General features: G+C 40.6%; 2 protein-coding genes across 5 annotated transcripts; one reads left to right on the forward strand and one right to left on the reverse strand.

The window, feature by feature from the left end:
* Window positions 1–1,093: 1,093 nt before the first annotated feature.
* On the reverse strand, window positions 1,094–3,344 carry LOC131269573 (protein quiver). The gene is made up of 3 exons (XM_058272018.1): window positions 3,109–3,344; window positions 1,723–1,896; window positions 1,094–1,648 (listed from the first exon to the last, which is right to left on the reverse strand). The coding sequence occupies exons 1-3, from the start codon at window positions 3,185–3,187 to the stop codon at window positions 1,431–1,433; spliced, it is 471 nt and encodes a 156-aa protein (XP_058128001.1). The 5' UTR covers window positions 3,188–3,344; the 3' UTR covers window positions 1,094–1,430.
* A 2,088-nt stretch (window positions 3,345–5,432) lies between these two features.
* LOC131269572 (lysophosphatidylcholine acyltransferase-like) lies at window positions 5,433–23,653 on the forward strand. 4 transcript variants are annotated; one of them, XM_058272016.1, is made up of 10 exons: window positions 5,433–5,500; window positions 5,861–6,562; window positions 8,620–8,765; window positions 19,654–19,859; window positions 21,469–21,736; window positions 21,803–22,066; window positions 22,137–22,287; window positions 22,412–22,516; window positions 22,608–22,743; window positions 22,980–23,653. In XM_058272016.1, exons 2-10 carry the CDS (start codon window positions 6,353–6,355, stop codon window positions 23,063–23,065), a joined length of 1,572 nt encoding a protein of 523 aa, XP_058127999.1. In that variant the 5' UTR covers window positions 5,433–5,500; window positions 5,861–6,352; the 3' UTR covers window positions 23,066–23,653. The 4 variants fall into 4 exon arrangements, 3 of the variants coding, with proteins under 3 accessions (XP_058127999.1, XP_058128000.1, XP_058127998.1); XR_009179011.1 differs by having other exon boundaries at window positions 5,489–6,562; window positions 22,980–23,281; window positions 23,379–23,653; XM_058272017.1 differs by lacking the exon at window positions 19,654–19,859 and adding an exon at window positions 15,733–15,950 and having other exon boundaries at window positions 5,489–6,562.
* The last annotated feature ends 356 nt before the right edge of the window (window positions 23,654–24,009 follow it).

Below are 24,009 nucleotides of genomic sequence, written 5' to 3' on the forward strand. Positions count from 1 at the left end.
AAGTATGACAAGACAATATTTTGCAACTTTATAAAATCAATATTTCCGTATCTAGAAGTCCAAAATTCATGAATTTTTTAACGTAAATGATTTCTGTGATATGAAAAGAACGGAAGAATTTGGTTTTTACTATTTTTCAAGAGTTGGTTTGCTTGTGAAGTGCTAAGACTACTAGAATAGTACTTACATTAAGTAAGAAGTCGATTTCAAACACAAACAAATCCATCTTGGTCAATACATAATGAATGAAATACCCGGGTGTGCTTGTTCTATCTATTGTTCAAACTAGGCCTTTCCCTTTACCTACGTTGGTAGTCAAACCTTTTGTACAGGACAGGGCGTATGGATCCGTAAACGTTAGGGTTACATTACGCTACGTATTACATTTCATACATAGAATGTGGATGTTGATCTTATGTATCTCATATATATTTCACAGGATTTTTTTACAAAAAATTATATTCGACCTGACGTTATATTTTTTTCTGCTACAATTTATCTTTAGCACTTAATTGGATAAATTTGAATGAACCGTCATTTCTTACATTTTTTACCTAAAGCGTATGTTCTATATATGAAATGAAATATATTTTGTGTATAGTGTGCTTTGTGTATCATATATGTGTGTACTATCCAACATATATTTCTTTTGTAAAATGGTTTCTATAGTGGATAAGTTATACTTGATTAGTAAATTTGTAATTGTGCTAAGCAGGTCTGTTCGGATTTTATCCGAATCCAGACCTTATGCTGATTTTATGAAATGAAATGATGAAAAATAAAAATAAAACAATTCTGGAAGGGATTCTTCTAAAAATTGGGGCACAAACTTCTTTAATATGTAGTCATCATGTGATAATATTCCATTCCATCTGTTGACTTAAGGTAATCTAAAAAAGTAGCATTGTTTTTTGATTTCAAAAATAACAAAATTTGAAAGTGTCAAACTGAAAATATTGAATGCAAACAATTGTTTTACTTTTACGAAAGTATGCGAAACCTTTAATCGAAGGTTTAACCTATCAACAAGAATTGAAAACCCTCTTTCGCAATCATTATGTAAAAACAATATGCAATTTAAACAATAGTACAAGTAGATGCAGAAACCAAATTTCATATTAAAGTTTTTATTGCGATTACAAGAACGATTTTCAATAAATATAAAACATCGAAAAACATCCGTCAATTCACCAACAATTTTAAAACTATTATTATGTATTGCATCATGAATAGAGCTATCAAACCATTTGGAATGATTTAGGACGGAATGGGAATAACATATCTGAGTCAATAATTACGATACTAGATACTTTCATCATAAATACACTTTCATCATAAATGGAATCTGAGGAATCCCATACACTCCTAACCGATAGTGAACGTTAGGTCCTACCAACAGCTGATTGAAATCTTGTATTAAACCTTTTTCTTTACACTAGCCACCTCAAGAGCACTAGAGAGATTAGCGATGCGTTAGTTAATGTTATCCATTTGCGTCCGCCGTGAAGCCTGTCGGAACCATTACAGAGATCTCCTTGACAAAAACACATGTACACCTTCTTGTGATTGTACACAGTATATGCGCAACGATCTTCCGAATCCGAAGGTCCTCTTTGCACACACATTCGCTGGGTAGCCATATCGTAGTCTAGAAATGAAATTTATATCAACCAAATCAAATGTGTTAAAATAGCGTCCTAAGACAAAATGGAATCCACTCACCATCTTCTCTGAAAGAACCCATTCCCTCGATGACTTTACCGCACCAACCGGATGCACAAGGAACGGCGGAAACACCACGTTCGTTTTCTACCTGAGTTGCATTAAATAAGAATGGGTCTTTGCAACTCCCGAGTTCGCTTCGGGAACGGCATTGGTAGCATCGCTTAAGTAAAGCTAAAAATACAAAATAAAAGTAAAAGAGAGCCTTATCTTCATATGTTTATTTTATATTCCTAATTTATTGAGTTAACTATTTGGACCATCCTGACTTTGGATACTATTCACACAGCTCGCAGGGTTCAGATTTGTGTTATATATACTCATTTTTTATCATCATTGCAAGTAAACTAAAGTGTATTCGTTTATTCTGGTTTGCGCGCAAAACGGCAAGAAAAAAGCAATAGTTCTAAACTTTTCTGCATCTCAAATACTCTGCAGAACCATAGTCTGCAGAAAATGAGAAAGCAACGGTTAGCTATAACTGATGTACCGTACCCATCTAAAGGATCCGAGGATTGAACTTTGTGCGATGCTTTCAATATAAGAAACTTGTTGTAGACATACGCAAGGCGACTATTTATAGAATTATTTCATGAACCATTTACACCTTGCTCCAAGTATTAACAGCATACAGAGAGAAAGCTTCTATAAGCACATTTGGTTTGATCCTTCGACTTCATTCATCCCTGCTTAGGCTATATCTCTCAAAATCGAGTGAAGGTAAAAATCCCTATGTTAACAGATGTGGATGCGTTGCCCAATCGCATATACCCGGAAGAGAGAGAAATGGTGAATGGTTGAATGCACCAGTTTTGTTGATGGTGATTCAAGCTCTTTGTAAAATAAAGTAAGCACAATGAAGATTTGCTTTCAAGCGATGGATGAACCTTTTTAGGTTTCGAATTTTAACGCTCATGTTGTAACAAATCATTTGGTAACTTTTGTTAACTAAACATAAACTATAACTAACAGTTATACATATTTTGCCTCGGCCAAAAAGCACAAATGATTGTTTGCAATACTGCATTTTTCCCTACACTACCCTCATTTCATTTTAGAAAGCTCCGCGGCGTAGTCTTCGTAATGGCCTTCAGAGCTTGAGCCCGGAATACGTTTTTCAAGAAACATCTATATGTTATTAGTACGATGCGTAATGAAACAGGGCGGGGAAGCGAATGATTGATATACAATTACAAATTTCAGGAAATTTGATAAATTGCAACACTTCCATTTTGAAGCTAACAGTTAAGCCTAGATGAAGACCATAGGTACCCAAAGACTTCTACGGTAATTTTATTGAAAAACAATAAAGGTTGGTTTTGAAGGGTGGTGTCTTAATGAAATCGAAACTATTGCAAAAATCAACGCTAAATAACCACAACTTACCACTCGTTATTGTGACATGGCTCATTATTATGATTGTTGTCAACAAAGTAAAATAGTTTTCCAACGATGCGATCTTCATTATGCATGAAACAAATGATCAACGAAAGATGGGGAACTGATTTTTGAATTAGTGACGAATTGTAAACTTCTAAATCGATTCACCGAGGGTGTAATAACTGGAAAGAAACGCTCGTGCAACGTACACGCATTTTACATACACTGAACAACTGATTCAGAACTAGACATGCAGCATTTGTTAACATTCCCTTTTTCTCCCCACCTAAGAAAGCCTCATAAAGGTTATTACGATCAAGATGGATCAACAGACGAGGTGGGTTCATCCCGAACAAATCGGACTGATTTCATTCGAAAATTTAAAGAATGTCTTAACAATCGGGATGAGTAATGTTTTTGGTTTATTGCATGCCGGTATAAGTTATTTTCGTCATTGTGCTAAGGCTCTTTTGTAACCGTTTCATAGTTACAAGGGTATCGTAATATTTTTTTTTTCAATCAAAATATGTACAGTCTGTTCCCGAGTTACGCGGATAATGGGGACCAGAGAAATCCGCGTATCTCGAATTTCCGCGTATCTCGAATATTGCTTGACACATAGTTTATACTAGGAGTTAAGAGATCGAGCTCTTGTATACATGTATCATATAATATTCAAAAAATTTCTTTTTTCATTAATATGAATGCAATGCAAGCGTATTCAAACAACATAAATTGCAACAAACGAAATAAAAAGCGTAAGTTATACAAATGTGTAATTTACATATTTATTCGTGTGGTTGTACATCTCAGGAATTTAAATCGATGTAATAAACCCAATCTACTGTCAAATTTTGAAAACCGCGTATCTCCGAATCCGCGTAAGTCGAGAACCGCGTAACTCGAGAACAGACTGTATCCCAATTACCAAAGCCCAAAGCCCACCTGTCTAAAGACTCGCCTTGTTAACGATCTCTCATTCACATAAAGGTGTTTGCTAAGAAAGTAATCACCTTGATTAACACGATCAGTCGCCGCGCTTTTGATTGACTTACAAATACCGTTGTTAAAGTATATAAGCTGTTTCGCTATGGTCCTGCTTCTTGGGGAATTAATTCTGTTAATGGTTGTGGGATCGTATTTGATAATTTAAAAAATTATTTATGTTTCATGCTTACAAAATTTAACTAAAACTGAAGTTTACCGCACTACGAGCACCGAGCCAGATTTACGAGCAATACCAAGGTTACTTGTACGAAGCTACGTCTTTTCTGAAGCGAATATACCGCGATTGAGTAACCTTGTCTTTTCGGCGTGTACACGACACGGTATCTAGACTGCAGCGTCGCATAATCGATCGTATATCGCGATCCCGCGATATTTTGTATTATATTGCTTCTTATAAAATTTACAATTTCGAGTAAAAGACTTGCTCGAAGCAACTCTGCGTCCAGGCAGGCGCATCGTCTAGCGCGTGCCGAAAGTGACCTAAAAGATGTCAATTTGACAGATTGTAGATCACATTCGGGACGCGGACGCGTCGGATGCGTCCCGTCTATTAGCGGCCTAATAGGGTATAAACGAGGACTTAATCTGTCATATTTTCAGAACAGATTTTGTTCATTACTAAATGATGAACAATACGCTAAATTTAAACATGAAAATGATCAAATAACTGCAAAATCCACTTTGTGCAACTTTGCGTTATTACACGAGCGGATTATTCATTTTTATGTCAAACGCCAGAGCCTACTTTGATAGTAAAAGGCAAAGCCGACAATAAAATCCTCGTCTAATAAGTACGTAAAAAGTCACCTAATTCAGTATTTAATCATCTTGGGTGGTATCCGATTTTATCTGACAACAAAATTGGATTTTAAACTCAGAACCGTGGCATACATCTAGAAAAAATAATAAAAATCATTTAATTTTCTTAGTATTTGAAAAATTACAGAAACATCACCAGCCACCAAACCAACCATTTTTATCATTTGTTTTCAATCAACCTTGCTTCCAATTATAATTTATCGTGCTGTTTGCAGCTCGAACTCTATACGGAAACATTTTAAAAACTATTATGTCAAAAATTCACAATGATCATGTATTCGGTTATCTTAAAAATTGGGATCGACGTGGAAATAAACAACTAATATTGGCGTTAGCAAAAATAACTAATTTTTTTTAAAATAACTTTTCCCACTTTTATCTCTCTACTTGCTAATCTTCACGGAGAAAAATAAAGAGGATGCTGAAGAGCGGAACTGAAAGAAAGGGGTTTGGTACATGCGAGGGTACCTATATCTAGTTGGCAATGATGTTGGCCGCAGTAACGTCGCAACGGGATAACGTTCAACAACTGTTGACGCAGACAGCGTTTCAGACGACGACGAAGTCACAGGTATGGTGCCGTTGCCAGAAACTGCGCTGTTGTTGAAAACGGACACGAAATGAATAAAAATGTTTGTGTACAATGCAAACGCATTCGGTAAAACAGCTCTGCTGAAGTTTCTGTGCTCGTTGGCCGTCCTCGACCCCTCGGTGAAGCTCTATGGTTGTTGGCAGTAGCATTAGTTTGGCCCAGCGTTAAAGGCGACATATCCAGCAAGCGGCTGATTGCAGTGAAAGTGTGGTTCGCAAAAACGAAAAAAAAGCACACACACATACACACGAGCGCACGCGCGCGACATTACAGCAACCACAAAATTGAACGCTAGCGGAAAACTCATATTGCCACCTCTTTCTCCGTTTTGTTTTACAGAGAGCGTATCAAACGGGCGTCAGTAGGGTAGTACCAAGGTTTTCTGCTAAAAAGATAAAGTGCAGAAGTGTACGGGAAAGAAAATATTTTGTTCGCGCAGCAGAAATACTTGTCGGTGGTAACTTTCGGGAAAAACCTTCCGCTCCAGGGCAGATTGTAAAGAGCAGCTGTTGTGAAAGCGGCGGAGCGTTGTCTTAGCGACCATTACGATTGTAGTATGCCCTATCCGTCAGTCGCGCAATAGGACGAAAAGCGTGTGGTGTGTGGCAGTATGCTATTTTTCTTACTAGGGGTGATGGTGGTGGCTTGCCAATTGTGATATTTACAGACTAGTGTCGTGCCTGTGTCTGCAAGTTTATGTTCTGGGGTACGGTGTGCGAGTGGTGTGGGGGTGTATATTAGGCGAAAAAGCTGGAAAAACATTGACAAAAAAATCAACGGCAGACAAAGCCATAGTGTAGTGTTCTGCATTTGCGAAGCAGTCGGAAAGCGATGGCAACTCCGGATATGGAGCAACACTCTGTGCCAGGAACATCCAGCAACAAAGATCTGAACGAATTCCTGTGCCAGATACCGACACACTCAGCAATCAACACACTTGCGGCCGATGTTTGCTGTCAAAAAATTTCCGACCACGACATACACCGTGTCAACCCGTTCGTCCACAAGCTCGCCTGGGACGATCCGATAGACAAGTTCAAGGTAAGTAGCACGCCATTAGCATATCGGGAACAGCCGACACGATTATGCTCGAGTTTCACACAAAATCTCGTCAAGCATCGACCACGAATTCTGGCTTTCAAGGGTTGTGTCTACCATTTGGATGACGCAAGCGGTGGAAGGTGGTGTTTATCTACCACCTCTCTGGAGCTTCCGAAACCGATACCGTCACAGATTTTATTGGGTTTTTTTCATATACCTCATACATCCATGACTTAACTTCAATCCTGCTGCAAACGTAAACAACCAATTAAACAATGGGCAGATCAAATGTGTCAACGCAAGACCGTTTTCCTGACATTCCTTGTGATCTTTCGTGCACCAGTTGAGGGATGTTTACATGAAATAACGATATTGGGGGTGATTTGGCCAATGGATGTAATTTTGGCCAAAGCATTTTTTTTACTGCTCAGCCAAAACGGATGCACAGATAGTGTCAAAATAGCAACCTATCTTCGGAATGGTCTTAAGACTGATTCGCACGTCGGCAACTGCAAATAGCAAATATGCAGGCCAGTGATTTGTAGCCGCACAGACTAATACAATTGGGGGTCCGCGACAGCCGAGCGATAGCGCCGGTTAGAAAATCGGTCCATGAGCGCCGGGGCTCACCACCTCGACAGCGTGGGTTCGAATCCCAACCGAGACCGGACCCTCCCCTGTACGAGAGGACTGACTATCCACGTACATATAGGGTAAAAATTCTCGTAAGCCCTTAACGGGTCAGGCATGACCAAGAGATCGTTACGCCACGAAGAAGAACTAATGCAACAACTTGCCGGTTACTAAATCGCTTACTCAATTACACAGGAAGGTGTGAATTTAGACAAACCGTTTCTCTGATCTTACATTAATTAATATTGCCTCCAGTCCTTGCCAATATTGGAACCAGTCATGCCTGATTCCGATTTTGAGGAAGGAATGTATCTGTCAAGCGCGTTTGGCGTTAATGTGAAAAAAATGCGATATGAAGAAGATACTGTCGTTTTAACAAACACGTTTCGTGTAGCATAGTAGTAACAAAGTGTTAACATATGTGCCTTGGGACGACCAAACCGCTTTACCCATCTCGTCCAACCTCATTTACTAGATGACTTTGCAATATATCGTTGATGGAACTGTGTCCTCACCAAAGTTGTGGCTTATGAGGGCAGTCTTCCGGTAACCGTATCAACTGGAACCAGCAGCTTGCTAACGCATCGCAATCCTTTTGTTGGTAAACAAAACCAGGAACGATTGTCAAACATTAATTTCAAAATGGCTGCCACGACCAGGCCTTTGAGCTCACCTCCCTTAGAACCCACCTTGTCTGTCGATGTTTTTCGCAGCTTTAAAATGTTTTCTGAAGTATGCCTTCGCTAGCGCCCAAAATATCTCAATTGGTCTGGTCTTGGTCGACTCTTCGTCGAACTGATGCATGAGGGTTGACCACACAGCAGCTTGTCGTACAGCTTCCGAGCCCGATGTTTAATGCATGCAGCCTAATATGCACTCCGTTTCGATTTTAAATTCAATCTGGCCTTGTCTCATTGGACGTTACTTTTTCACGTACCCATTTGTTGAGCCACATCGCGAATGGAACTTTCCTATTTTAGGACCAGGTTTTTGACCACTTTTCGGCGTATCCTCGAAGCTGGACTCCTCCCGACACTTTTGGATGGCGGTTCGTACGGCTCCGATACTCACATCTACCGATTTCGCCAATTTCCTTAGCGAAATGTAAGGAGTCGAATACCATTTGTGTAGAACGCTTTTGCGCTTTTTAACGGAAATGCCTCGCATTTTAACAGAAACGGTTGAAAAAAATAGTTTCGATGCACTATCTAGTAGGTTTGAATGTAAACAATCAAACACCCGAAATCGTGCTTATACTTTCGGGGACACCCATTAGAACAGTTGTGAATCTCCGTAACGGTTGAAAATGTAAGTGCGTCGACCCAAAATGAAACTTCCTGGAAGGATATATTTATATAGCTGTCCGTGTAAAATGTGAGATATTTAATGAATGTGTTTGCCTTCTTACGACTTCTGTTTCGCAGACCGTTATCCTCACAGTAATCCTGCTACCATTCCGAGTCATCTTGATATTGGGATGTCTGGTAATCGCATGGGCCCTCGCCAACATCGGTCTTTTCGGACTATCGAAGGAGGACCTGCGGATGAAGCCCCTAACCGGCTGGCGGCGGTGAGTAACGTATGAGTATGGAGGACGGTGGTGTAGGTGGTGGTGGTGGTGGTGTGGTGGCTCCAAGGAAGCAACCTCAGCAACTATGATTCGGAACATATTTTCCGCTGCAAAGTATCTTCTTGGGTTTAAGTTTTCCTATATTTTCCATGGTCGTTCCATCGATTGCTTCTCTCTCTCTCTCTGTCTCTCTCTGTCTCTCTTTCTTTCTCTCACTCTCTTTCTATCTCTCTCTCGCTCTCTCTCTGTTATTTTTGTATTTGCTTAACTTCCCTCACTTTCCCCTCGCCTATCTTTATTGTGCGAAGGCACTAGTGAAGGGAACTCCGGAATGGATGCGCGAGTCCACCTTGGTTCCACCTATCTTATACCGTATCCGAATCCGATAAAATACAGGCATTAGATGCTCCATTTAATCCGAATTTCTCCATTGAATTGATATTGCTTCAGCTCGGAATTCAAATTCTTTAGATTTCTAATTCAAATTCGTGTTGATGAGTTTTCAATAATATGTCGAGTGGCTTATTGTCGATCACAATGTGGAGAAGTCCTTGTCATCCGGACTCTCCACTATGGAGGCGGTGAAAATGTACTGATTGACATCCAATCACACCAGCTTGGTGTGATGGTAGCTCATTGCAAAAAAATACAGTTTGTTTTGGTTTCCGAACGTTTTTATTGCAAAGTTAAAATTTTGATGATGCGTTGTGCCTAATCACATATTTGGTAAGTATAGTAAGCGGGTTTGGTAAAAGGGTAAATGTCACCCCCGCCTAGATCCTCATCGTCCTGCTGGGTCAAATTTGCGCTTGAAGTTATGCAAAGCGCGATGCGACGATTGAAAGCTAACGGATAGCTTAGAAACACATAACGGTTTTAAATAATCATGCAGTGATGCATGATAGTATACAGTCGGATGCGATTATCCGGGGTCGAATTAACCGAGGGCGGAGTATCCGGGGGTCTTGTAACTGACAACTGCACACATTGTTGAAATGTTTCAATTAATATCAAGTTGGTTCACTAAAGTCTTTTGCAATTATGTGTCAAATAAAATTGGTCGGATCGAAAATAGCAACGAAAATTACCATTGGAAATTTATTCAAACATTTTTTATGATTGATTAACAATTTCCCGTATACGTATATTCGAAAAAAATCATTTCCAATTTATTGAAGGAGAAACTTAACGTTATAATTTGTGGAATGTATCAACCTTTGGGAAACGTCCGCCGTAAAAAGTGAACTAGTCGTGACTCAAACCAGGTATTATAAACGTATTTTAGTACATGTTCGATTATCCGGGGGCCTCCCGGATCCGACACCCTTGAATAATCGACGTTCACCTGTACTTTAACATATTGATTAACCTTGTAAATTATTCTACACATGATGGATAGCAGGAACCAATGAATTTATCCAAAGAAATGAATTTGAGGAAGGAAAAAGGGAGATGCTTTCGTGAAATAAGGGCGGGGTCATGGATCCCCCTTACTGTTCATCTCCACATAGGAAACTCTGTTAGGAGACTGGTGAAACTGCTGTCAAAGTTGTATGGAGTTTCGAGTATCCTTCCGGGAATGCCGAGTATGAAATTGGGTGCATCGTGGAAAAGAAGCTTTAATCCTTCTGTGACTCCAGAAGCAACCGGTTTTCGAATTTGAACTTATTTCGCCCATCACTAGATAATACTGCAGCGATCTATCGACGCATTTGGCACGACCTAGTGTCAAAGCCCGGTTTTTCTGTCAACGCCGCATACAAATCAAAAGACCCATATACAGCTGACCACTCCAAAAAACGCTGATGCGATGAATCGCCTTACTTTTCACAAGCTGACGCTTCCATTGAGCTTTATTTTATTTTTGTTACTTTTTTACAACACCGTGTCACACGGCGCTAGACAATAATGGTCTTAATAAATTTTCAACGCGAAAGCCGAGTGGTAGCGACAGTTAGAAAATCTCGGTCCATAAACTTTTGTGCTCACCATCTCGACGGCGTGGGTTCGAATTTAGACCGAGACCGGACCCTCCTTTGTACGAGAGGCCTGACTATGGAAGAAAGTCTTGCAATGGGGCCAGTCATGATCAAGGACGGATTTCCAGATAAATTTAAAGTTCAGTATTATTCTAGTCTTATGAGATCTTGTTCTAGTTTTAAGATCAAGTTAGTTATATTTATCATCAAAATCAATAGCTCACGTGACAAATATTTCGTCAATGCTTTGAATTGAATACTTTTTACCAACTGTTGCTTTGCTGGCAAGGAGGATTTTTGGCCCCATATGTGAGGAGGGACAATGGAGGAGCCGATATAATGACGAGCTCTACGTGCTGTACGGAGACCTCACCGTCGTACAGCGAATTAGACTCGCCAGGCTCCGGTGGGCTGGTCATGTCATGAGGATGGCACCGAACGACCCAGCCCGTAAAGTCCTCTTAGGCTGTCCCCAAGGACAGAGGAGGCGTGGTAGGCCTAAATTGAGGTGGAAGGATGGCGTAGACGAAGCCGCCAGTAAAGCCGGGATACGAAATTGGACCAGCGTGGTGAGCGACCGTAAGCGGTTTCGGATGGAGCTTCGTCAGGCCAAGACCGCTCAGCCACATAAGTAAGTAAGTTTTGCTGGCACAATTGCTTCCTATTGCTGGGTGATGTGGTTATTGTTCTTAGTAAGCTTTCCCGTTTTGTTTAAATTGGCTAGCCTATTTCAAGCTAGAGAGTCTTAGTGCTATTCGTATACGATTTTCATGAAATCTCATGACCAGTTCACTTGTTATCGCGGGTAAAAAGCACCTTAAATTCGTCCGTGTTAACGTGCTTTTCACCCGTGGCCATGAAAATGGTGTAACTAATTTTAACACCTTGCCGTACACATCATTTTGGTGCGTCGCTATCACCTGACACGGACTACAGACTACTGGATGTAAACATACATTAAATAGAAAGTAAACAAATTCCACAAAGCGCGTTGCTGTTCGTACGTAAATTCGAATAAAGATTGAAAAACGCACCGGTCGTATTAGATAATTCTCTGGACAGAATTCGTAGTATTGGGATATTCAAACTTAGACGACTATCGTTCTCCATTTGCTTCATCATATCAATGTTATGAAGTGTATCTGTTACAATCTGTAAACTGAACCTTAAAGTGCCAATACGCTTCTCGCGAGCTATTCTATACTAGCGACTACTAGTGATGGCTAGCGCAACCAAAAGTTGCTCGTCGAAAAAATGTTGTCGCCAACACTTGATAACTTGTTCACGAAACAATGAAAGCAAACCGAAAACATCGTCAGTTTGGTTACGATAGCTAAAACCGTGAACGAATCTAATTTGGACAAAAGCCGAAAGTCAAATATTTTGATTTTGTTTTCTTCTGGCAGGATGAGTTCCCAAAATAGCAAAAGTAAAGTAAATATTCATACATCCGCTTTTTAAATCACCGTTTAGCATGCGTGTGCATCAGAAATGGATGTGTTTACGAAAATGGTGCAGTGGATTGTGTAGTGAAATACTGTGTGTTTAGTTATTGTGTGTGTCTTGAGACATTGTAAGTAGAAAAGCGTTTGAAAGACAACATTTTCAAAGCACTGCAACTCCGAACATATCCGAACACTGTTTTTCACATTTTTGTATAGTTTTTGGTCTAGAATCGGAGAAAATAATATGTTTTCCTATTTTTTGAGATTTTATTGATTAAATGTTTGTCAGTTTACATATGCGTTATTTGTGATTGGGATTAGCAATAATTTAACAATAAAAGCAGCAAGGATTAAATCGGATGCACGTCAAATGAGACGGTCTGATGTCTTTTCGCAATCCTACAGCATTCTCGGAACCAAATATTGGCCTTCAACGTTAATATTTCTTCTCAATAACTCTTCCACTATGTAAGTGAGTTGAAAACGAATTCAAAAATGTTAGTTTTTGTTTTTGTAAATTTACAATTCTACCCTTTTGCGAGCGGTTATAGATTGGATGAAGTCTTTAAACGGAATTCCATGCATAAAGTCCTCTATCGCGCAACAGAGATAAAGGGTTAGCATGCCAAGGGAAACAAAATCAAGCGGCCAGTCACCAAGCATAAAAATCGTCATCCGTAATCCTTGGGGAAAGTGTGTTGCCTATTGACTCTGAACGATGTGCATCCATCATCATCATTTGGCTCGTCCGAGCTCTCACTTTTTTCACCTTGATCCAATTCAAGGCAAAACTGCGAGTGTAACAGTCTTGGTTTGCGCTTTTTGTTGATTGTTACAGTACATCCCTTAGGTCCCAGGTCCGCGGAGAAAGCTCGTCGGCGTCGTCGATTTCGCCGGTTGCTTTGTGCCTGCACTCTTCCAAAAGCCCTTCACCGGTACGCTGTTAAAAGGGGTCATTCAGGACAAAAAACTGTGTCTTGGAACTAATCGCCTAGGACTAGCTGTTCGTGATTCCATTATTTACACCAGTCTAGCGACCCTTCAATAGCAATGGACCCTTCAATAGTTTGTATTGAAAAAAGTAATTTCTATAAGCTTTGTAATTGTCCACTAGTTATAACAATGGACGGCCTTCATAGCCATAGAATTACTAGAGGACGATTTTACCTTCAACGATCTCACGATAGGAAACGACATGCTTTTTTAATTAATTAAGATTTTCTTAAATTATAAATTTAATGCTTGAAGGTTCAGTTTATTTATATACAGTGTGTAAATCGAACGAATCGCAAATCGCAGGGTGCAAGTCGAAAAACGAATACTTGTCTGGCTTTGCGGTCAATTTTAGAGTATTTAGAATTAAAAACATCACATCTTCTTTGTCTATGTTTTTATGAAGCATGTGCAAAAAGAGTGCTTAAAAATCGGTCATCAAGCGGCGCAATGATAAAAAAGTGCAAAAAGTCATAGTTTTGCCAGTCAATTGCAAAGTTGGACATTTAGGATTCCAAAGAATTTCTGCGGCTTAAGTGTTGTGGGAGCTAACTTAGGCACGTAGAACCATTTTCTTATGATTTATGAGATACTTAACTATTAAAAGATGAATTTTGATAAATTAGGTCTCTTTTTGTTAAAATCAACTTAACTTAACTGGTAAAATGAGGACTTTTTCACTTGTTCGATCATTGTGCCGCTTGGTGATTGATTCAGGTGCCCAGTATCTTCGAGGATAGTTATCCAAAGAATTAAGTGGGTGGAGAGAAAGCCAAGGATTTGTATGCCCAGGTCCAGCGGGAACCATATTAGTACGATGGTGCAAACATTATCACGCATACGGTATTTGTTTCACATTCACTTCAAAACTTTATTCCGCTGTGATACTTTAGCACTCATGAGATTTTTCTTTTCTCCTAAAGATACGTTTGCTAGATTTTAAGGATATGATATGACTGTTATCTCTATGCTGGATTAGCGACTTGAACACTCTCATCGTTGGTTCATGAATGCACGCAATATAAGTTTGTCAGTGATTGATATTGTACTCTAGACAGAGTGGGATCCGCGGTAGAGGGAGGTCCGCGACAGTCCAGCGAGATCACCGGTTAGAAAATCAACCCACGAGTAGTGATGGGTTCTCGGAACCGCACCCACCGCCTGGAACCGCTTCCGAGCGGGAGCGGAGCGGAGCGGACCCGGCTCCGGACGGCTCCAAACGACTCCGGACGGCTCCGGACGGCTCCGGCTCCGGTCGGTTCCGGACGGCTCCGGACGGCTCCGGCTCCGGTCGGTTCCGGCTGCCGACTAGCGGCTCCGGACGGTTCCGGACGGCTCCGGACGGCTCCGGACGGTTCCGGACGGCTCCGGACGGCTCCGACGGCTCCGACTGCCGACTAGCGGCTCCGGACGGTTCCGGACGGCTCCGGACGGTTCCGAGCTCGGAGTATTGCACCTACCTTACGGAGCCGCTTCCGATATTGGTGGAGTCATTCGGAAGCGGTTCCGATTTTTTGTCGAATTTACCCACCACTACCCACGAGTACCGAGTACCTCGACAGAGTAGGTTCAAATCCCAAATGAGATCGGATGGACTCACCCCTCCCCTGTACGAGAGGGGAGTACGTATATCCACGTACGCAATGGGAATAAGTCTATAGTGATGAGAATAACTACTCTTTTTAGAGATTTGAATCAGAGTGAATAATCATAACGATGATTCGAATCTTTAAGTCACTCTTTTGTGATTTAAAAAGTGTAAAATGATTTATTAACCTTCGAGGTGATTTGAAACCTTAACTGGGATTCGAATCCCAAAAGAATGAACGAGTGGGTAAAAGAGTCACTAGTCGCCATAGAGATTCGAATCCCAAGTTGTGATTCGAATTCCAAGTTGTGTTTCGAATCCCAAGTTGTGACTCGAATCCCAGTTTGGGAATCTCTATATGGGATTCGAAACCCAAAAGAATGAACGAGTTGGTAAAAGAGTCGCTAGTCGCCCATGTAGTGATCCCAAACTTGGGATTCGAATCTCTATGGCGACTAGCGACTCTTTTACCAACTCGTTCATTCTTTTGGGATTCGAATCCCAGTTAAGGATTCAAATCAAAGGGAGTCAGAAAAACTATCTGGATTTAAATCGTTCATTCAATATTAAGATTCGAATCACTCACTCATTCTCACTCAGAGCGCACATCACTATAAGTCTAGTAAGCCCCTAATGGGGCAGGCATGACCGAAGACGGTCGTTACGCCAAGTAAGAAGACTCTAGATTCTACTCTAGCTATTGTTGCAACTGGCTCGGGGACAAGGTGGTCCCAACAGAAGGATCATCATGAAATGCTCGTAGTAAGACGGTTATCGATAAGTAGTAACTAGAAGCGCACACCAGTGAAGGAAGTGCATCATTAATGCTAGAAGCGTGTTTTGATAGTTTTATGTTTTCTTTTCTGCTATGTTTCCTTCACTTCCCCCCTACCTTCTCCTTTCCGCACCTTATGGAACGCGCACTGCTCGCCAATTGACCGTCTCACGCGGTCACACTTCAGCCAACTGCGTTGCATCACCGCGCACGTGATGCGCCTGCTGTTCCTGTTCGGTTCCTTCAACTACATACGATACAAGGGCGAGCGAGCGTCGCCGAAGGAGGCCCCGGTAATATGCGTCGCGCCCCACACCGCCTTCTTCGACTCGGTCTGCGTCGTCCTGTTCGGGCCGTCGGCCGTTGTCGCCAAGTACGAAACGGCCTCGCTGCCGTTTTTCGGAAGTAGGTGCCCGCTATATTTGACTCTTTGATTTTATTGCTAGATTCGCCGCTGTGTCCAAACAGCTGGTACCTGCTGTCGCCATTGCAATTTCTCTGCTCACGAACCAAACAAAAGCAAACAAGTAAACAAATCGAGAAACATTGAACGAAAATTTGTAATGCATGTGAGGACGAATATGACCGCACTAGGATGCAGATTTACGCATCACAAAAATACGTGCCTGTTCGAGCTAAGTTCCAGGTTTAAGTTAAGTATCTCTGAACCCTGTTGCTGTCATACGACGTTTTCATGATATAACGACACGATCTCCTTTTTTTCAACTCCCATAAAACCAGTATACAACATATGGGAAAAACCGAAAACAATGCCGGCCGTAGAAGCATGTTGAGATATTATCGACGTTTGCTTCTTTACTCACAGAGTGGGGGTCGCGTCATTATCTCATGATAACCTCAAATCCCTTTGATAACCTTTGTCCTCAAAAAAGCTAATACACAAATTAGATGTTTCAAAAACAATTTGCCAATGGGATTGTCTTTCGATTAAACGGAGACGATGCTTAAATGTTGATCCATTTTGATAAAAGTAGACCATACTTCAAACTGAATCTAGTTGAAAGGAAGTCTTGAAATAGGTAAGGTAAATGTTTGGTTAATAATTATAATAGTGTGAAAATACTCTGAAGTTTCGTTGACACTTTTACACGTATCGAGATCGTTCGAGCAAACGTCTGTTGTTTGAACATTTTTATGGCAATATTTTTTGTTAGTTATACGATTTAAAAAACGTTTTTTATCGATGAATGCCTAAGTTTGATCTCAAAAGCAAGGGAAATTGTATGTGTTCTGTGGTAAATAGCAACAGTAGTAGGTTGACATTCCCTCCGATGTTTCATCTGACATAACGTTTGGCAAACAAGGAACCGTGACGTATTTATATCCGACAGGAAATCATCGACTAGCAAACAGATTCTATTACATGCTGAAGGAAAATCACCGACTAGCAAACATAAGCTTCTACATATTGAACCATATACACACACTTCTTAGTATGTTCATAACTATCCTCATTACTACTCGCTCTTTAGGTTTAAGCAAAAAGCAGCTACATTATTGCTAGTTGCATCCTGCATGTCTCATCTGTTAATGCTGGACCTTCAGCAACACCCCCCATTTACCGTTTTTGTGTTGTTTCCTTTTCATTTTTTTCTCGCCCATTCGCTTGTAGAGTACATGGGCTACTGTGAAGGTATAATGTGTTTTCAGTCATCCTCCCTTAAGAAATACCAGAAGTATCTGCTCAGTTATCGATTTTCTCTAAGATTTAATGCTTCAACACGCCAAGATCCATTAATACTTGCCATTGGTTTGCGTTGCCTGGAAAATGTATTAATGATCTGGCTTTCGTAGGTCTAACTGTTTCATGCCTTTTTGTACACAACTTTGAGCAACTGCAGAGTAAAAATGGCCATCACGGGTACGCGTTACGTTGTACTAACGCGAGTTGATCGATGCAGCGGGCAGCGAACAAAAATAAAATTGTCAGTAAAGTGACACTTTTTCTACTTCTCGCAATCTTTGTAAATTTAGCAAGACAAATACTAACATAGCTGTATTGTTTCCACTAGATTTTGCCACCAAAATGCTGATTACGAGCCATATTTTGGAGGGAATGCCTGGTCCTTCAACATTGCAAACCCATCTTTATACTAATACGTAATCATAAATGGAAAAGGCACATCGTTTCAATGTTTATGTATGTTTATACTCCTTGATATTTATCATAGTAAAGTTAATGTCAATGGAAGCGAAAACAAACAACATTTGCATTGATTTTTTTACCAGCTTCAACGTTTGTTTAACGTATGCATTAAAAAAAGGATAAATTTAAACGATTGTTCGTGCAAAATAAAAAAATGCTTAAAACTTTATTTTGAAACCATAATCAAGAGTAATATTTCTTTTGTGTCCCGCTACACATTTCTAACGGTTTCCTCCGAAAACTATTCCAAGCGAATAAAAAATCCCTCATTTTTGTATAGGCTGAAGCGGTCTGGAATAAAATTAGGAGCTCTAAACAGCAATTCCGATCGAAAAACTGTTCGATTGCTTGAAAAAATCCCTAACTAAAGGCAATGCACACTAAGTTGCTGTTTTAGCTGTCATGACTTCATGACTTACAGAGAATTATGTAGCTTGCTGCGCCTTCCAGAAGTAAGCGACTTTATCAGAAAACATCATTAAAGTACAATCCAGTGTTTTGGACAAACCACACTGGGTCATGCGTAAAGATCATCGGAGGAGATGAACCGGTGACATATCATTAGTATACCCAGCACTGCTAACCCTCAGAATTCAGGATCTTTTCTAACAAGGATGCCTAAACGAAGTAGCATGTGGTCATGAAAGCCACACAACAGCTAAAAAACATGTCAACATAAATAGTTTTATCGGCTATGGATTAAGTTCCGGCCATCTACAGCTACCTGACTGGCTTTCAAAATACTTTTATAAAGTAGTAAACTGATGTAAGTTTACGATAAAATTTACTTCATTCGATTATCATGCGTGCTGTTTTTGCAATTGCTAACGAAATTTTGTCCTTTTTTAATGCAAATGTTATATACATGGAATGAAAGCTCGTAAATTTTTAAAATTAGCTTTAATTGAATAGTTTCGAATCGGCGGAATGCGTGTGGTGAATTTAAGCAAAGCATCTCACTTTTTGTATATAAAGAATAACTTTTTATAAATGTATTCACTAAACGGTGCAGAACCAACTTTCTTAAGCGATGCAAAGTTGTTATGCTTGGTGTTAACATTCTTTAATGAAATATTTCACTATCCATATTTATGTATATTATTATGCTGATAACATAATGAACTCCTAGGAGTGGTGATTGGGTTTTCTGCAGACATTTGATCATCAATGCGATGCTTCTCACTTGGCGAGCTTTTGATGCTGTGTTTTGTCTCAATTTTGTTCTCCTTCATTTTCTCTTAAATGTTAATTTGCTGATAATTAATCTAACTGTGCTAAAGAATCCAAGCCAATGTTAAACGTTGTAAATTTTTCCTGCATTTTAAAGTAATTAGATAATTGCGTCTCATGAACCCAACACGTAGATCTCGCGTTCTACAATTTTTCTCTCTCTCTTTCTCTCTCTCTTTCTCTCTCTCTCTCTTTTTCTCTCTTTCTCTTTCTATTCACTTTCTCTTTCTATTTCTCAATGTTCCTTTTTTGCGTACGTTTCACTTGTTGTACGAAACGATGTTATGTGCACCCCTTATGGATTCTACCATTTGGAACACTCTGGTTGATAATATCTGTTTACCGTTTTACTTTTGTGTAATTGGCTGAAACAAAACACGTTGGCAATATCATACTGATTTTCTCTCTTCATATGTCATTTTTCATGTTGTCTATCGCTACTGTTCAATTCAAACCTGTCACCTTACGTCATCGTACCAAATACGATTATCCTTCGGCATTATAAACATACATTCGACAACACTTTACTTTTACGTCATCATACATACTTTATCAAATCGCCGCTAACATACATGACCCATCTTATAAAAACGCACCTCATTCGCCCATATTGACATGAAAACTGGACGCCGGACCGTTGAACGACCGTTTCTGGACGCTACTGGCTCGCCGTACACATGGACGCGGACGCAACTGTACACATTTGTGTAGACGCATGAAGGGGCTACTAAGCGAGTTTGCCGTATTGACGTACACCTGCGCCGGGCTGGGTATTTCGATCCGCGGTCGGCAGGCCCTACGCTGCGAGGCGCCAGTGCTGGTTGTGTCGCCGCACAGTTCCTTCCTCGACGCGGTCATCATCTACTTGACCGGGCTTTCGAGTCCGCTGGTACGAATCGCTGACCGTAACCTCGGGAGTAAGTGTCAGAAATTCAATTTCTTATTTTCCTTTTTTGTTTTTCCCTCGTTGTGCTTTTGAGATCTCTCGTACTACCGTTTCCGTACTGTAATTGTTTGGAATCCCCACCTGCAAAAGAGGTTATTGCTTGTGTAACTGATTTGATCCAAGTCCCAGCTCTGATCGTCCTTACCGAGTAGATACCACCTTAACTTCTTTATTATGTAGAATACTAAGCCATACATTGACACGGATTCTGAAGATCTAAAGTTTAAACGCCTTGTGCGAAGTTGGTAGGGTTTTTATTAATTTTGGTTTGGAAAACCTCCTTATGGATAGAGAGCTTTGTGTATATCACCGCAGTTGGCGGCCCTATAAAGTCCGAATTATTCCCATATGCAGTATGCAGCAAGCAAAATTGAACACTCGTAAAATGATACGATCTGGAATGCCTACAGCATTCCCAGAACCGAATAATGACCTCCAATGTTTATATTTCTTTCCAATACCTCTTCCTCTTGGCATGTGAGTTAAAAACGGAATCAAAGACGCTTGTTTTACTGAGATATGGCCAAAACTGTACGCAAAGACCGTTAACAGAAGTATCAAATTTGTTGGTATTAGATGGACTTCAGTCCAGGTTATTACAAGTAAGATGGTCCCAAGATGAAAGTGAACTACATACGAGGAATGCAGAATGGAATTGGGTAGTTTTATGAAATGAATAACAATACACTTGTGGGCAACACAGCATTTGTGTAGACTCAAAAAAGTGGTTACGCAGTGACCAACTAATTTAAACCACCTTAAGACGTGAATGGCAGAGTTAAAGTAAAAAAACAGAAGTACAAAGCACTCCAAATTGATTACAAGTCGGTTGGATTCAAGTGGAAATGTTACAAAATAGTTAATCTCGAACTCCCGATTTGTTTGTTTGTGTTGTATAAAGTGAATCGATTTTGTTTCCATAGTGAAAGAGGTATTCAAAAGAAATGTATATGTACGTTACAGGTCATTATTGGGTGCCGGGAATGCTGTAGGCTTGCGAAAAGACAGCAGATCGTATCATTTTACGAGTGGCCGATTTTGATGTGTACAGACTGGGAAAAGTTTAGCGAAATATAATAACACAAGCACTTTAACAAATCTCGGAATGGTTCGTATCCTCAATACCTCTTTTACATCTACGAATTCATCTTCATTTCCTTCCTTAGGAAAACCCTACTAAAAGAAATGTCTACCTACTCCTACTGTTATTACTACCACTGCTACTACTGCAAACGTTCCCTTTTACTAGCAATCACTAAAGCTCCTCGAATTTATTTATTCGGTTTTTCCTTGCCCTTTGTGCTTAATGTGTCCATTGCGTCAATCATCCTGGCCGTAACTGCAACTTCGTGCGTGTGCGCGATGTTTTTTGGTGCTTTTGTTTCGTTCGTGTGTGTTTGTTTACGCAGTGAAAAGGGAAGGCAGGAGTATGTCAGAGAATGGGTAGTGCACAATGGCGAAAGTTTGCAGGCTAGTTTTTACCTTTGGCTCCAATCCATGCTAACACGATGATTTTATTGCTTCCTCTCATCTTTTATGTATATGTGTGTTTGGGTACTCGAACCTCAATTCCGAACCAGAACTGATCGACTACGCACAACCAATCTACGTGTGCCGGGAGGATCCGCATTCGCGTCAGAGCACGATTCGCGAGATTATCCAGCGCGCCAACTCCACGGAGGATTGGCCACAAATTCTGATTTTCCCCGAGGGGACGTGTACCAACCGCACCTCGCTGATCCAGTTTAAGCCTGGCGCGTTCTATCCGGGAGTTCCAATTCAGCCGGTACTGATGCGCTACCCTAACAAGGTCGACACGGTTACCTGGACCTGGGAAGGACCAAGCGCGTAAGTATTTTACCTACCCGTTTAACACCCTAACATCTTATCTCATGCCAGACTCTTGCCTTCCAGCATCCAGCTGCTGTGGCGCACCCTGACCAAGTTCCACACCTTCTGCGAGATCGAGTTTCTTCCCGTGTACTATCCCAGCGCAGATGAGAAGGCCGATCCGAAACTTTATGCGCGCAACGTACGGGACTTGATGGCCAAGGCTCTCGACATTCCCATCTCCGACTACACCTTCGATGACTGCAAGCTGATGACATACGTCAAGAACGTCAACCTGCCGTACGCATCGGCCATTGCTGACATCGAAAAGCTGCGTGAGTTGGCCGGGTAAGCACTCATTAGTTCACCAACCGTTTTACGATGATTGTGATCAATTCGTTCATTTTTTTTCGATTAGTGCGGCCCCGGATATCGAGGCGACTGTTGTACGGAATACACCAGCGTTCAACGACGGCAACCGCTTCTTAACACTCTCCGAGTTTGCCACTCTATTTCACTTTGACGAAAAGCTTGAGGCGACAGTCGCCTTGCATCAAATATTTGTTAAGGTACGTTTCATCGCTATGGACCTCCGTTATCTGAAGCTGCCTAAATTAACAGCTAATAGTTTCTTTAGTTTATTAGATACCCTAGACTTTCTTAAATTTGTTTTCGTTTGTTTCCTTCCTTCAGCCAAACAAACCAGACTTGCTCGATGTGCAGCAATATCTCCTCATGACTCTGTTTCTTACCACCCTGAACAAACCAAAACTTGTGTTCGTCGAACTACTCTTTCACGTGAGTAAAATGAAATTGCTTAACCGACTCGTTTGGTGCACAACAGACAAAAGCGCAGTGCAGTGGTGCTGAAACTTTCCGTTTCTTTTAGCTTTACGGAACTTCGGGATCCGTTGATCGTGCGCAGTTGTACGATGCGTTGAAGTATGTGGTTAAAATTTCTCTTGAAGAAGTGGATGTCTTGTTTGTAAAGGCGGACACAGCGCATACTGGGAAAATTAACATGAGTAAGTATATGAAATATCAAAGGGTGTTTGAAAAGAGCAAGCTATAATTAGATGGTGTGCAAGGATCTTCTTCTTCTTCTTCTTGGCGTAACGTCTTGGTCAAATGATCATATACCATTTCGGTTGCAACTTGTAGCTTTATCCACAAATTGTGAAAGGGTTAAAAACTCATCTAATCATCATACAAATCGTATATTAGTTATTTATTTTGTTCATTAATATTGTTTCTTTCACAGATCAATTCCTAGCGGCAATCGAAAACATGCCTCTGCGGACAAAGCTTTCCAATAACAACGACCCAAATCACTTAAGACTGCAGTGAGCGAGCCGCTATCAAGTCCATCCGTTCCAGCACTGGATAGTCGTTCAAACATCGAATGGAAGTTTCGGCACAACTTCTCGTTACTTAAGAAGGCGGTTATCTGAAGCCGTTGTAGCAAAACTAGCGACGCACCAAAAATTCTCGTACTGTTCCGTTGGGAATTGATTTATATTAACTTATGTTTGACCTCTTCATCCTACTGACAAGATAAGCGCAGTAAGGTGTTAATACTGAGCAAACGTTAAGCCCCAGATCAGCTTCGACAAAATTTTTGAAACGTTTCTACATTTCTACATCTACACGCTTATTCCAGGACGCTGTAGTAAGACAACTTAAAATCATATGGTACATATTCTTCCGGCATCAACCTTTTCGGAGCTAGTCAATGAGGTGGAGATCTTAAGGGTTATTACAGCTAGATATATTTTATTGTAATATTTTATCCCTATTAATTCGACTCATTACTGATAGCTAGCTTGTTAGCATAACAGCCCGCCAGGATGCCAGGTTGCACAGGTTCATACACCTTTCTGCTCATGCAGACTAGAAAGTTTCGTTATAAAAGAATTATAATTTTCTCCTTCTCAATTCAATTGCATTTTCATTTACTTAGTATATATGTTTGGGCAAAACGTTCGAGTCAAGCACGACTGTGGTTAACCAATTAAATGTGTTCGATACTTTTCTTTGCCGATCGTTTTTCGACTGTTGTCAGCGTTAGCCTTTTTTAGGGCTACTGCCCTTTGGTTTACATCTAACTATATTGTGCTAGGTTATTTAGCTGCTACGGTAATAGCAGAACCTTGGATATTCTCCTGCTTATGAACATCGAACTACACGAGCCTGTGGTTTAGTGTCTGTGTTCTATGATCATAAGGCAGTAGCCCACGTTTATTCCTATTTGCTCTAGTTTTATCTCACACATGTTTTGGATACTGCCACTA

This window comes from Anopheles coustani, chromosome X, assembly GCF_943734705.1.
Source record: "Anopheles coustani chromosome X, idAnoCousDA_361_x.2, whole genome shotgun sequence".
NCBI classification, from domain to species: domain Eukaryota; kingdom Metazoa; phylum Arthropoda; class Insecta; order Diptera; family Culicidae; genus Anopheles; species Anopheles coustani.

What these genes read in the sequence shown, in the direction of transcription:
- LOC131269573 (XM_058272018.1), bottom strand. Translation starts at nt 3,187, where the DNA reads ATGAAGATCGCATCGTTGGAAAACTATTTTACTTTGTTGACAACAATC. An exon ending in CCATGTCACAATAACGAGTG is followed by an intron (nt 1,897 to 3,108) that starts GTAAGTTGTGGT and finishes TTGTATTTTTAG; the next exon opens with CTTTACTTAAGCGATGCTAC. An exon ending in GGGTTCTTTCAGAGAAGATG is followed by an intron (nt 1,649 to 1,722) that starts GTGAGTGGATTC and finishes TTTCATTTCTAG; the next exon opens with ACTACGATATGGCTACCCAG.
- LOC131269572 (XM_058272017.1), top strand. Translation starts at nt 6,353, where the DNA reads ATGGCAACTCCGGATATGGAGCAACACTCTGTGCCAGGAACATCCAGC. An exon ending in ATCCGATAGACAAGTTCAAG is followed by an intron (nt 6,563 to 8,619) that starts GTAAGTAGCACG and finishes TCTGTTTCGCAG; the next exon opens with ACCGTTATCCTCACAGTAAT. An exon ending in TGCATCAAATATTTGTTAAG is followed by an intron (nt 22,288 to 22,411) that starts GTACGTTTCATC and finishes TCCTTCCTTCAG; the next exon opens with CCAAACAAACCAGACTTGCT.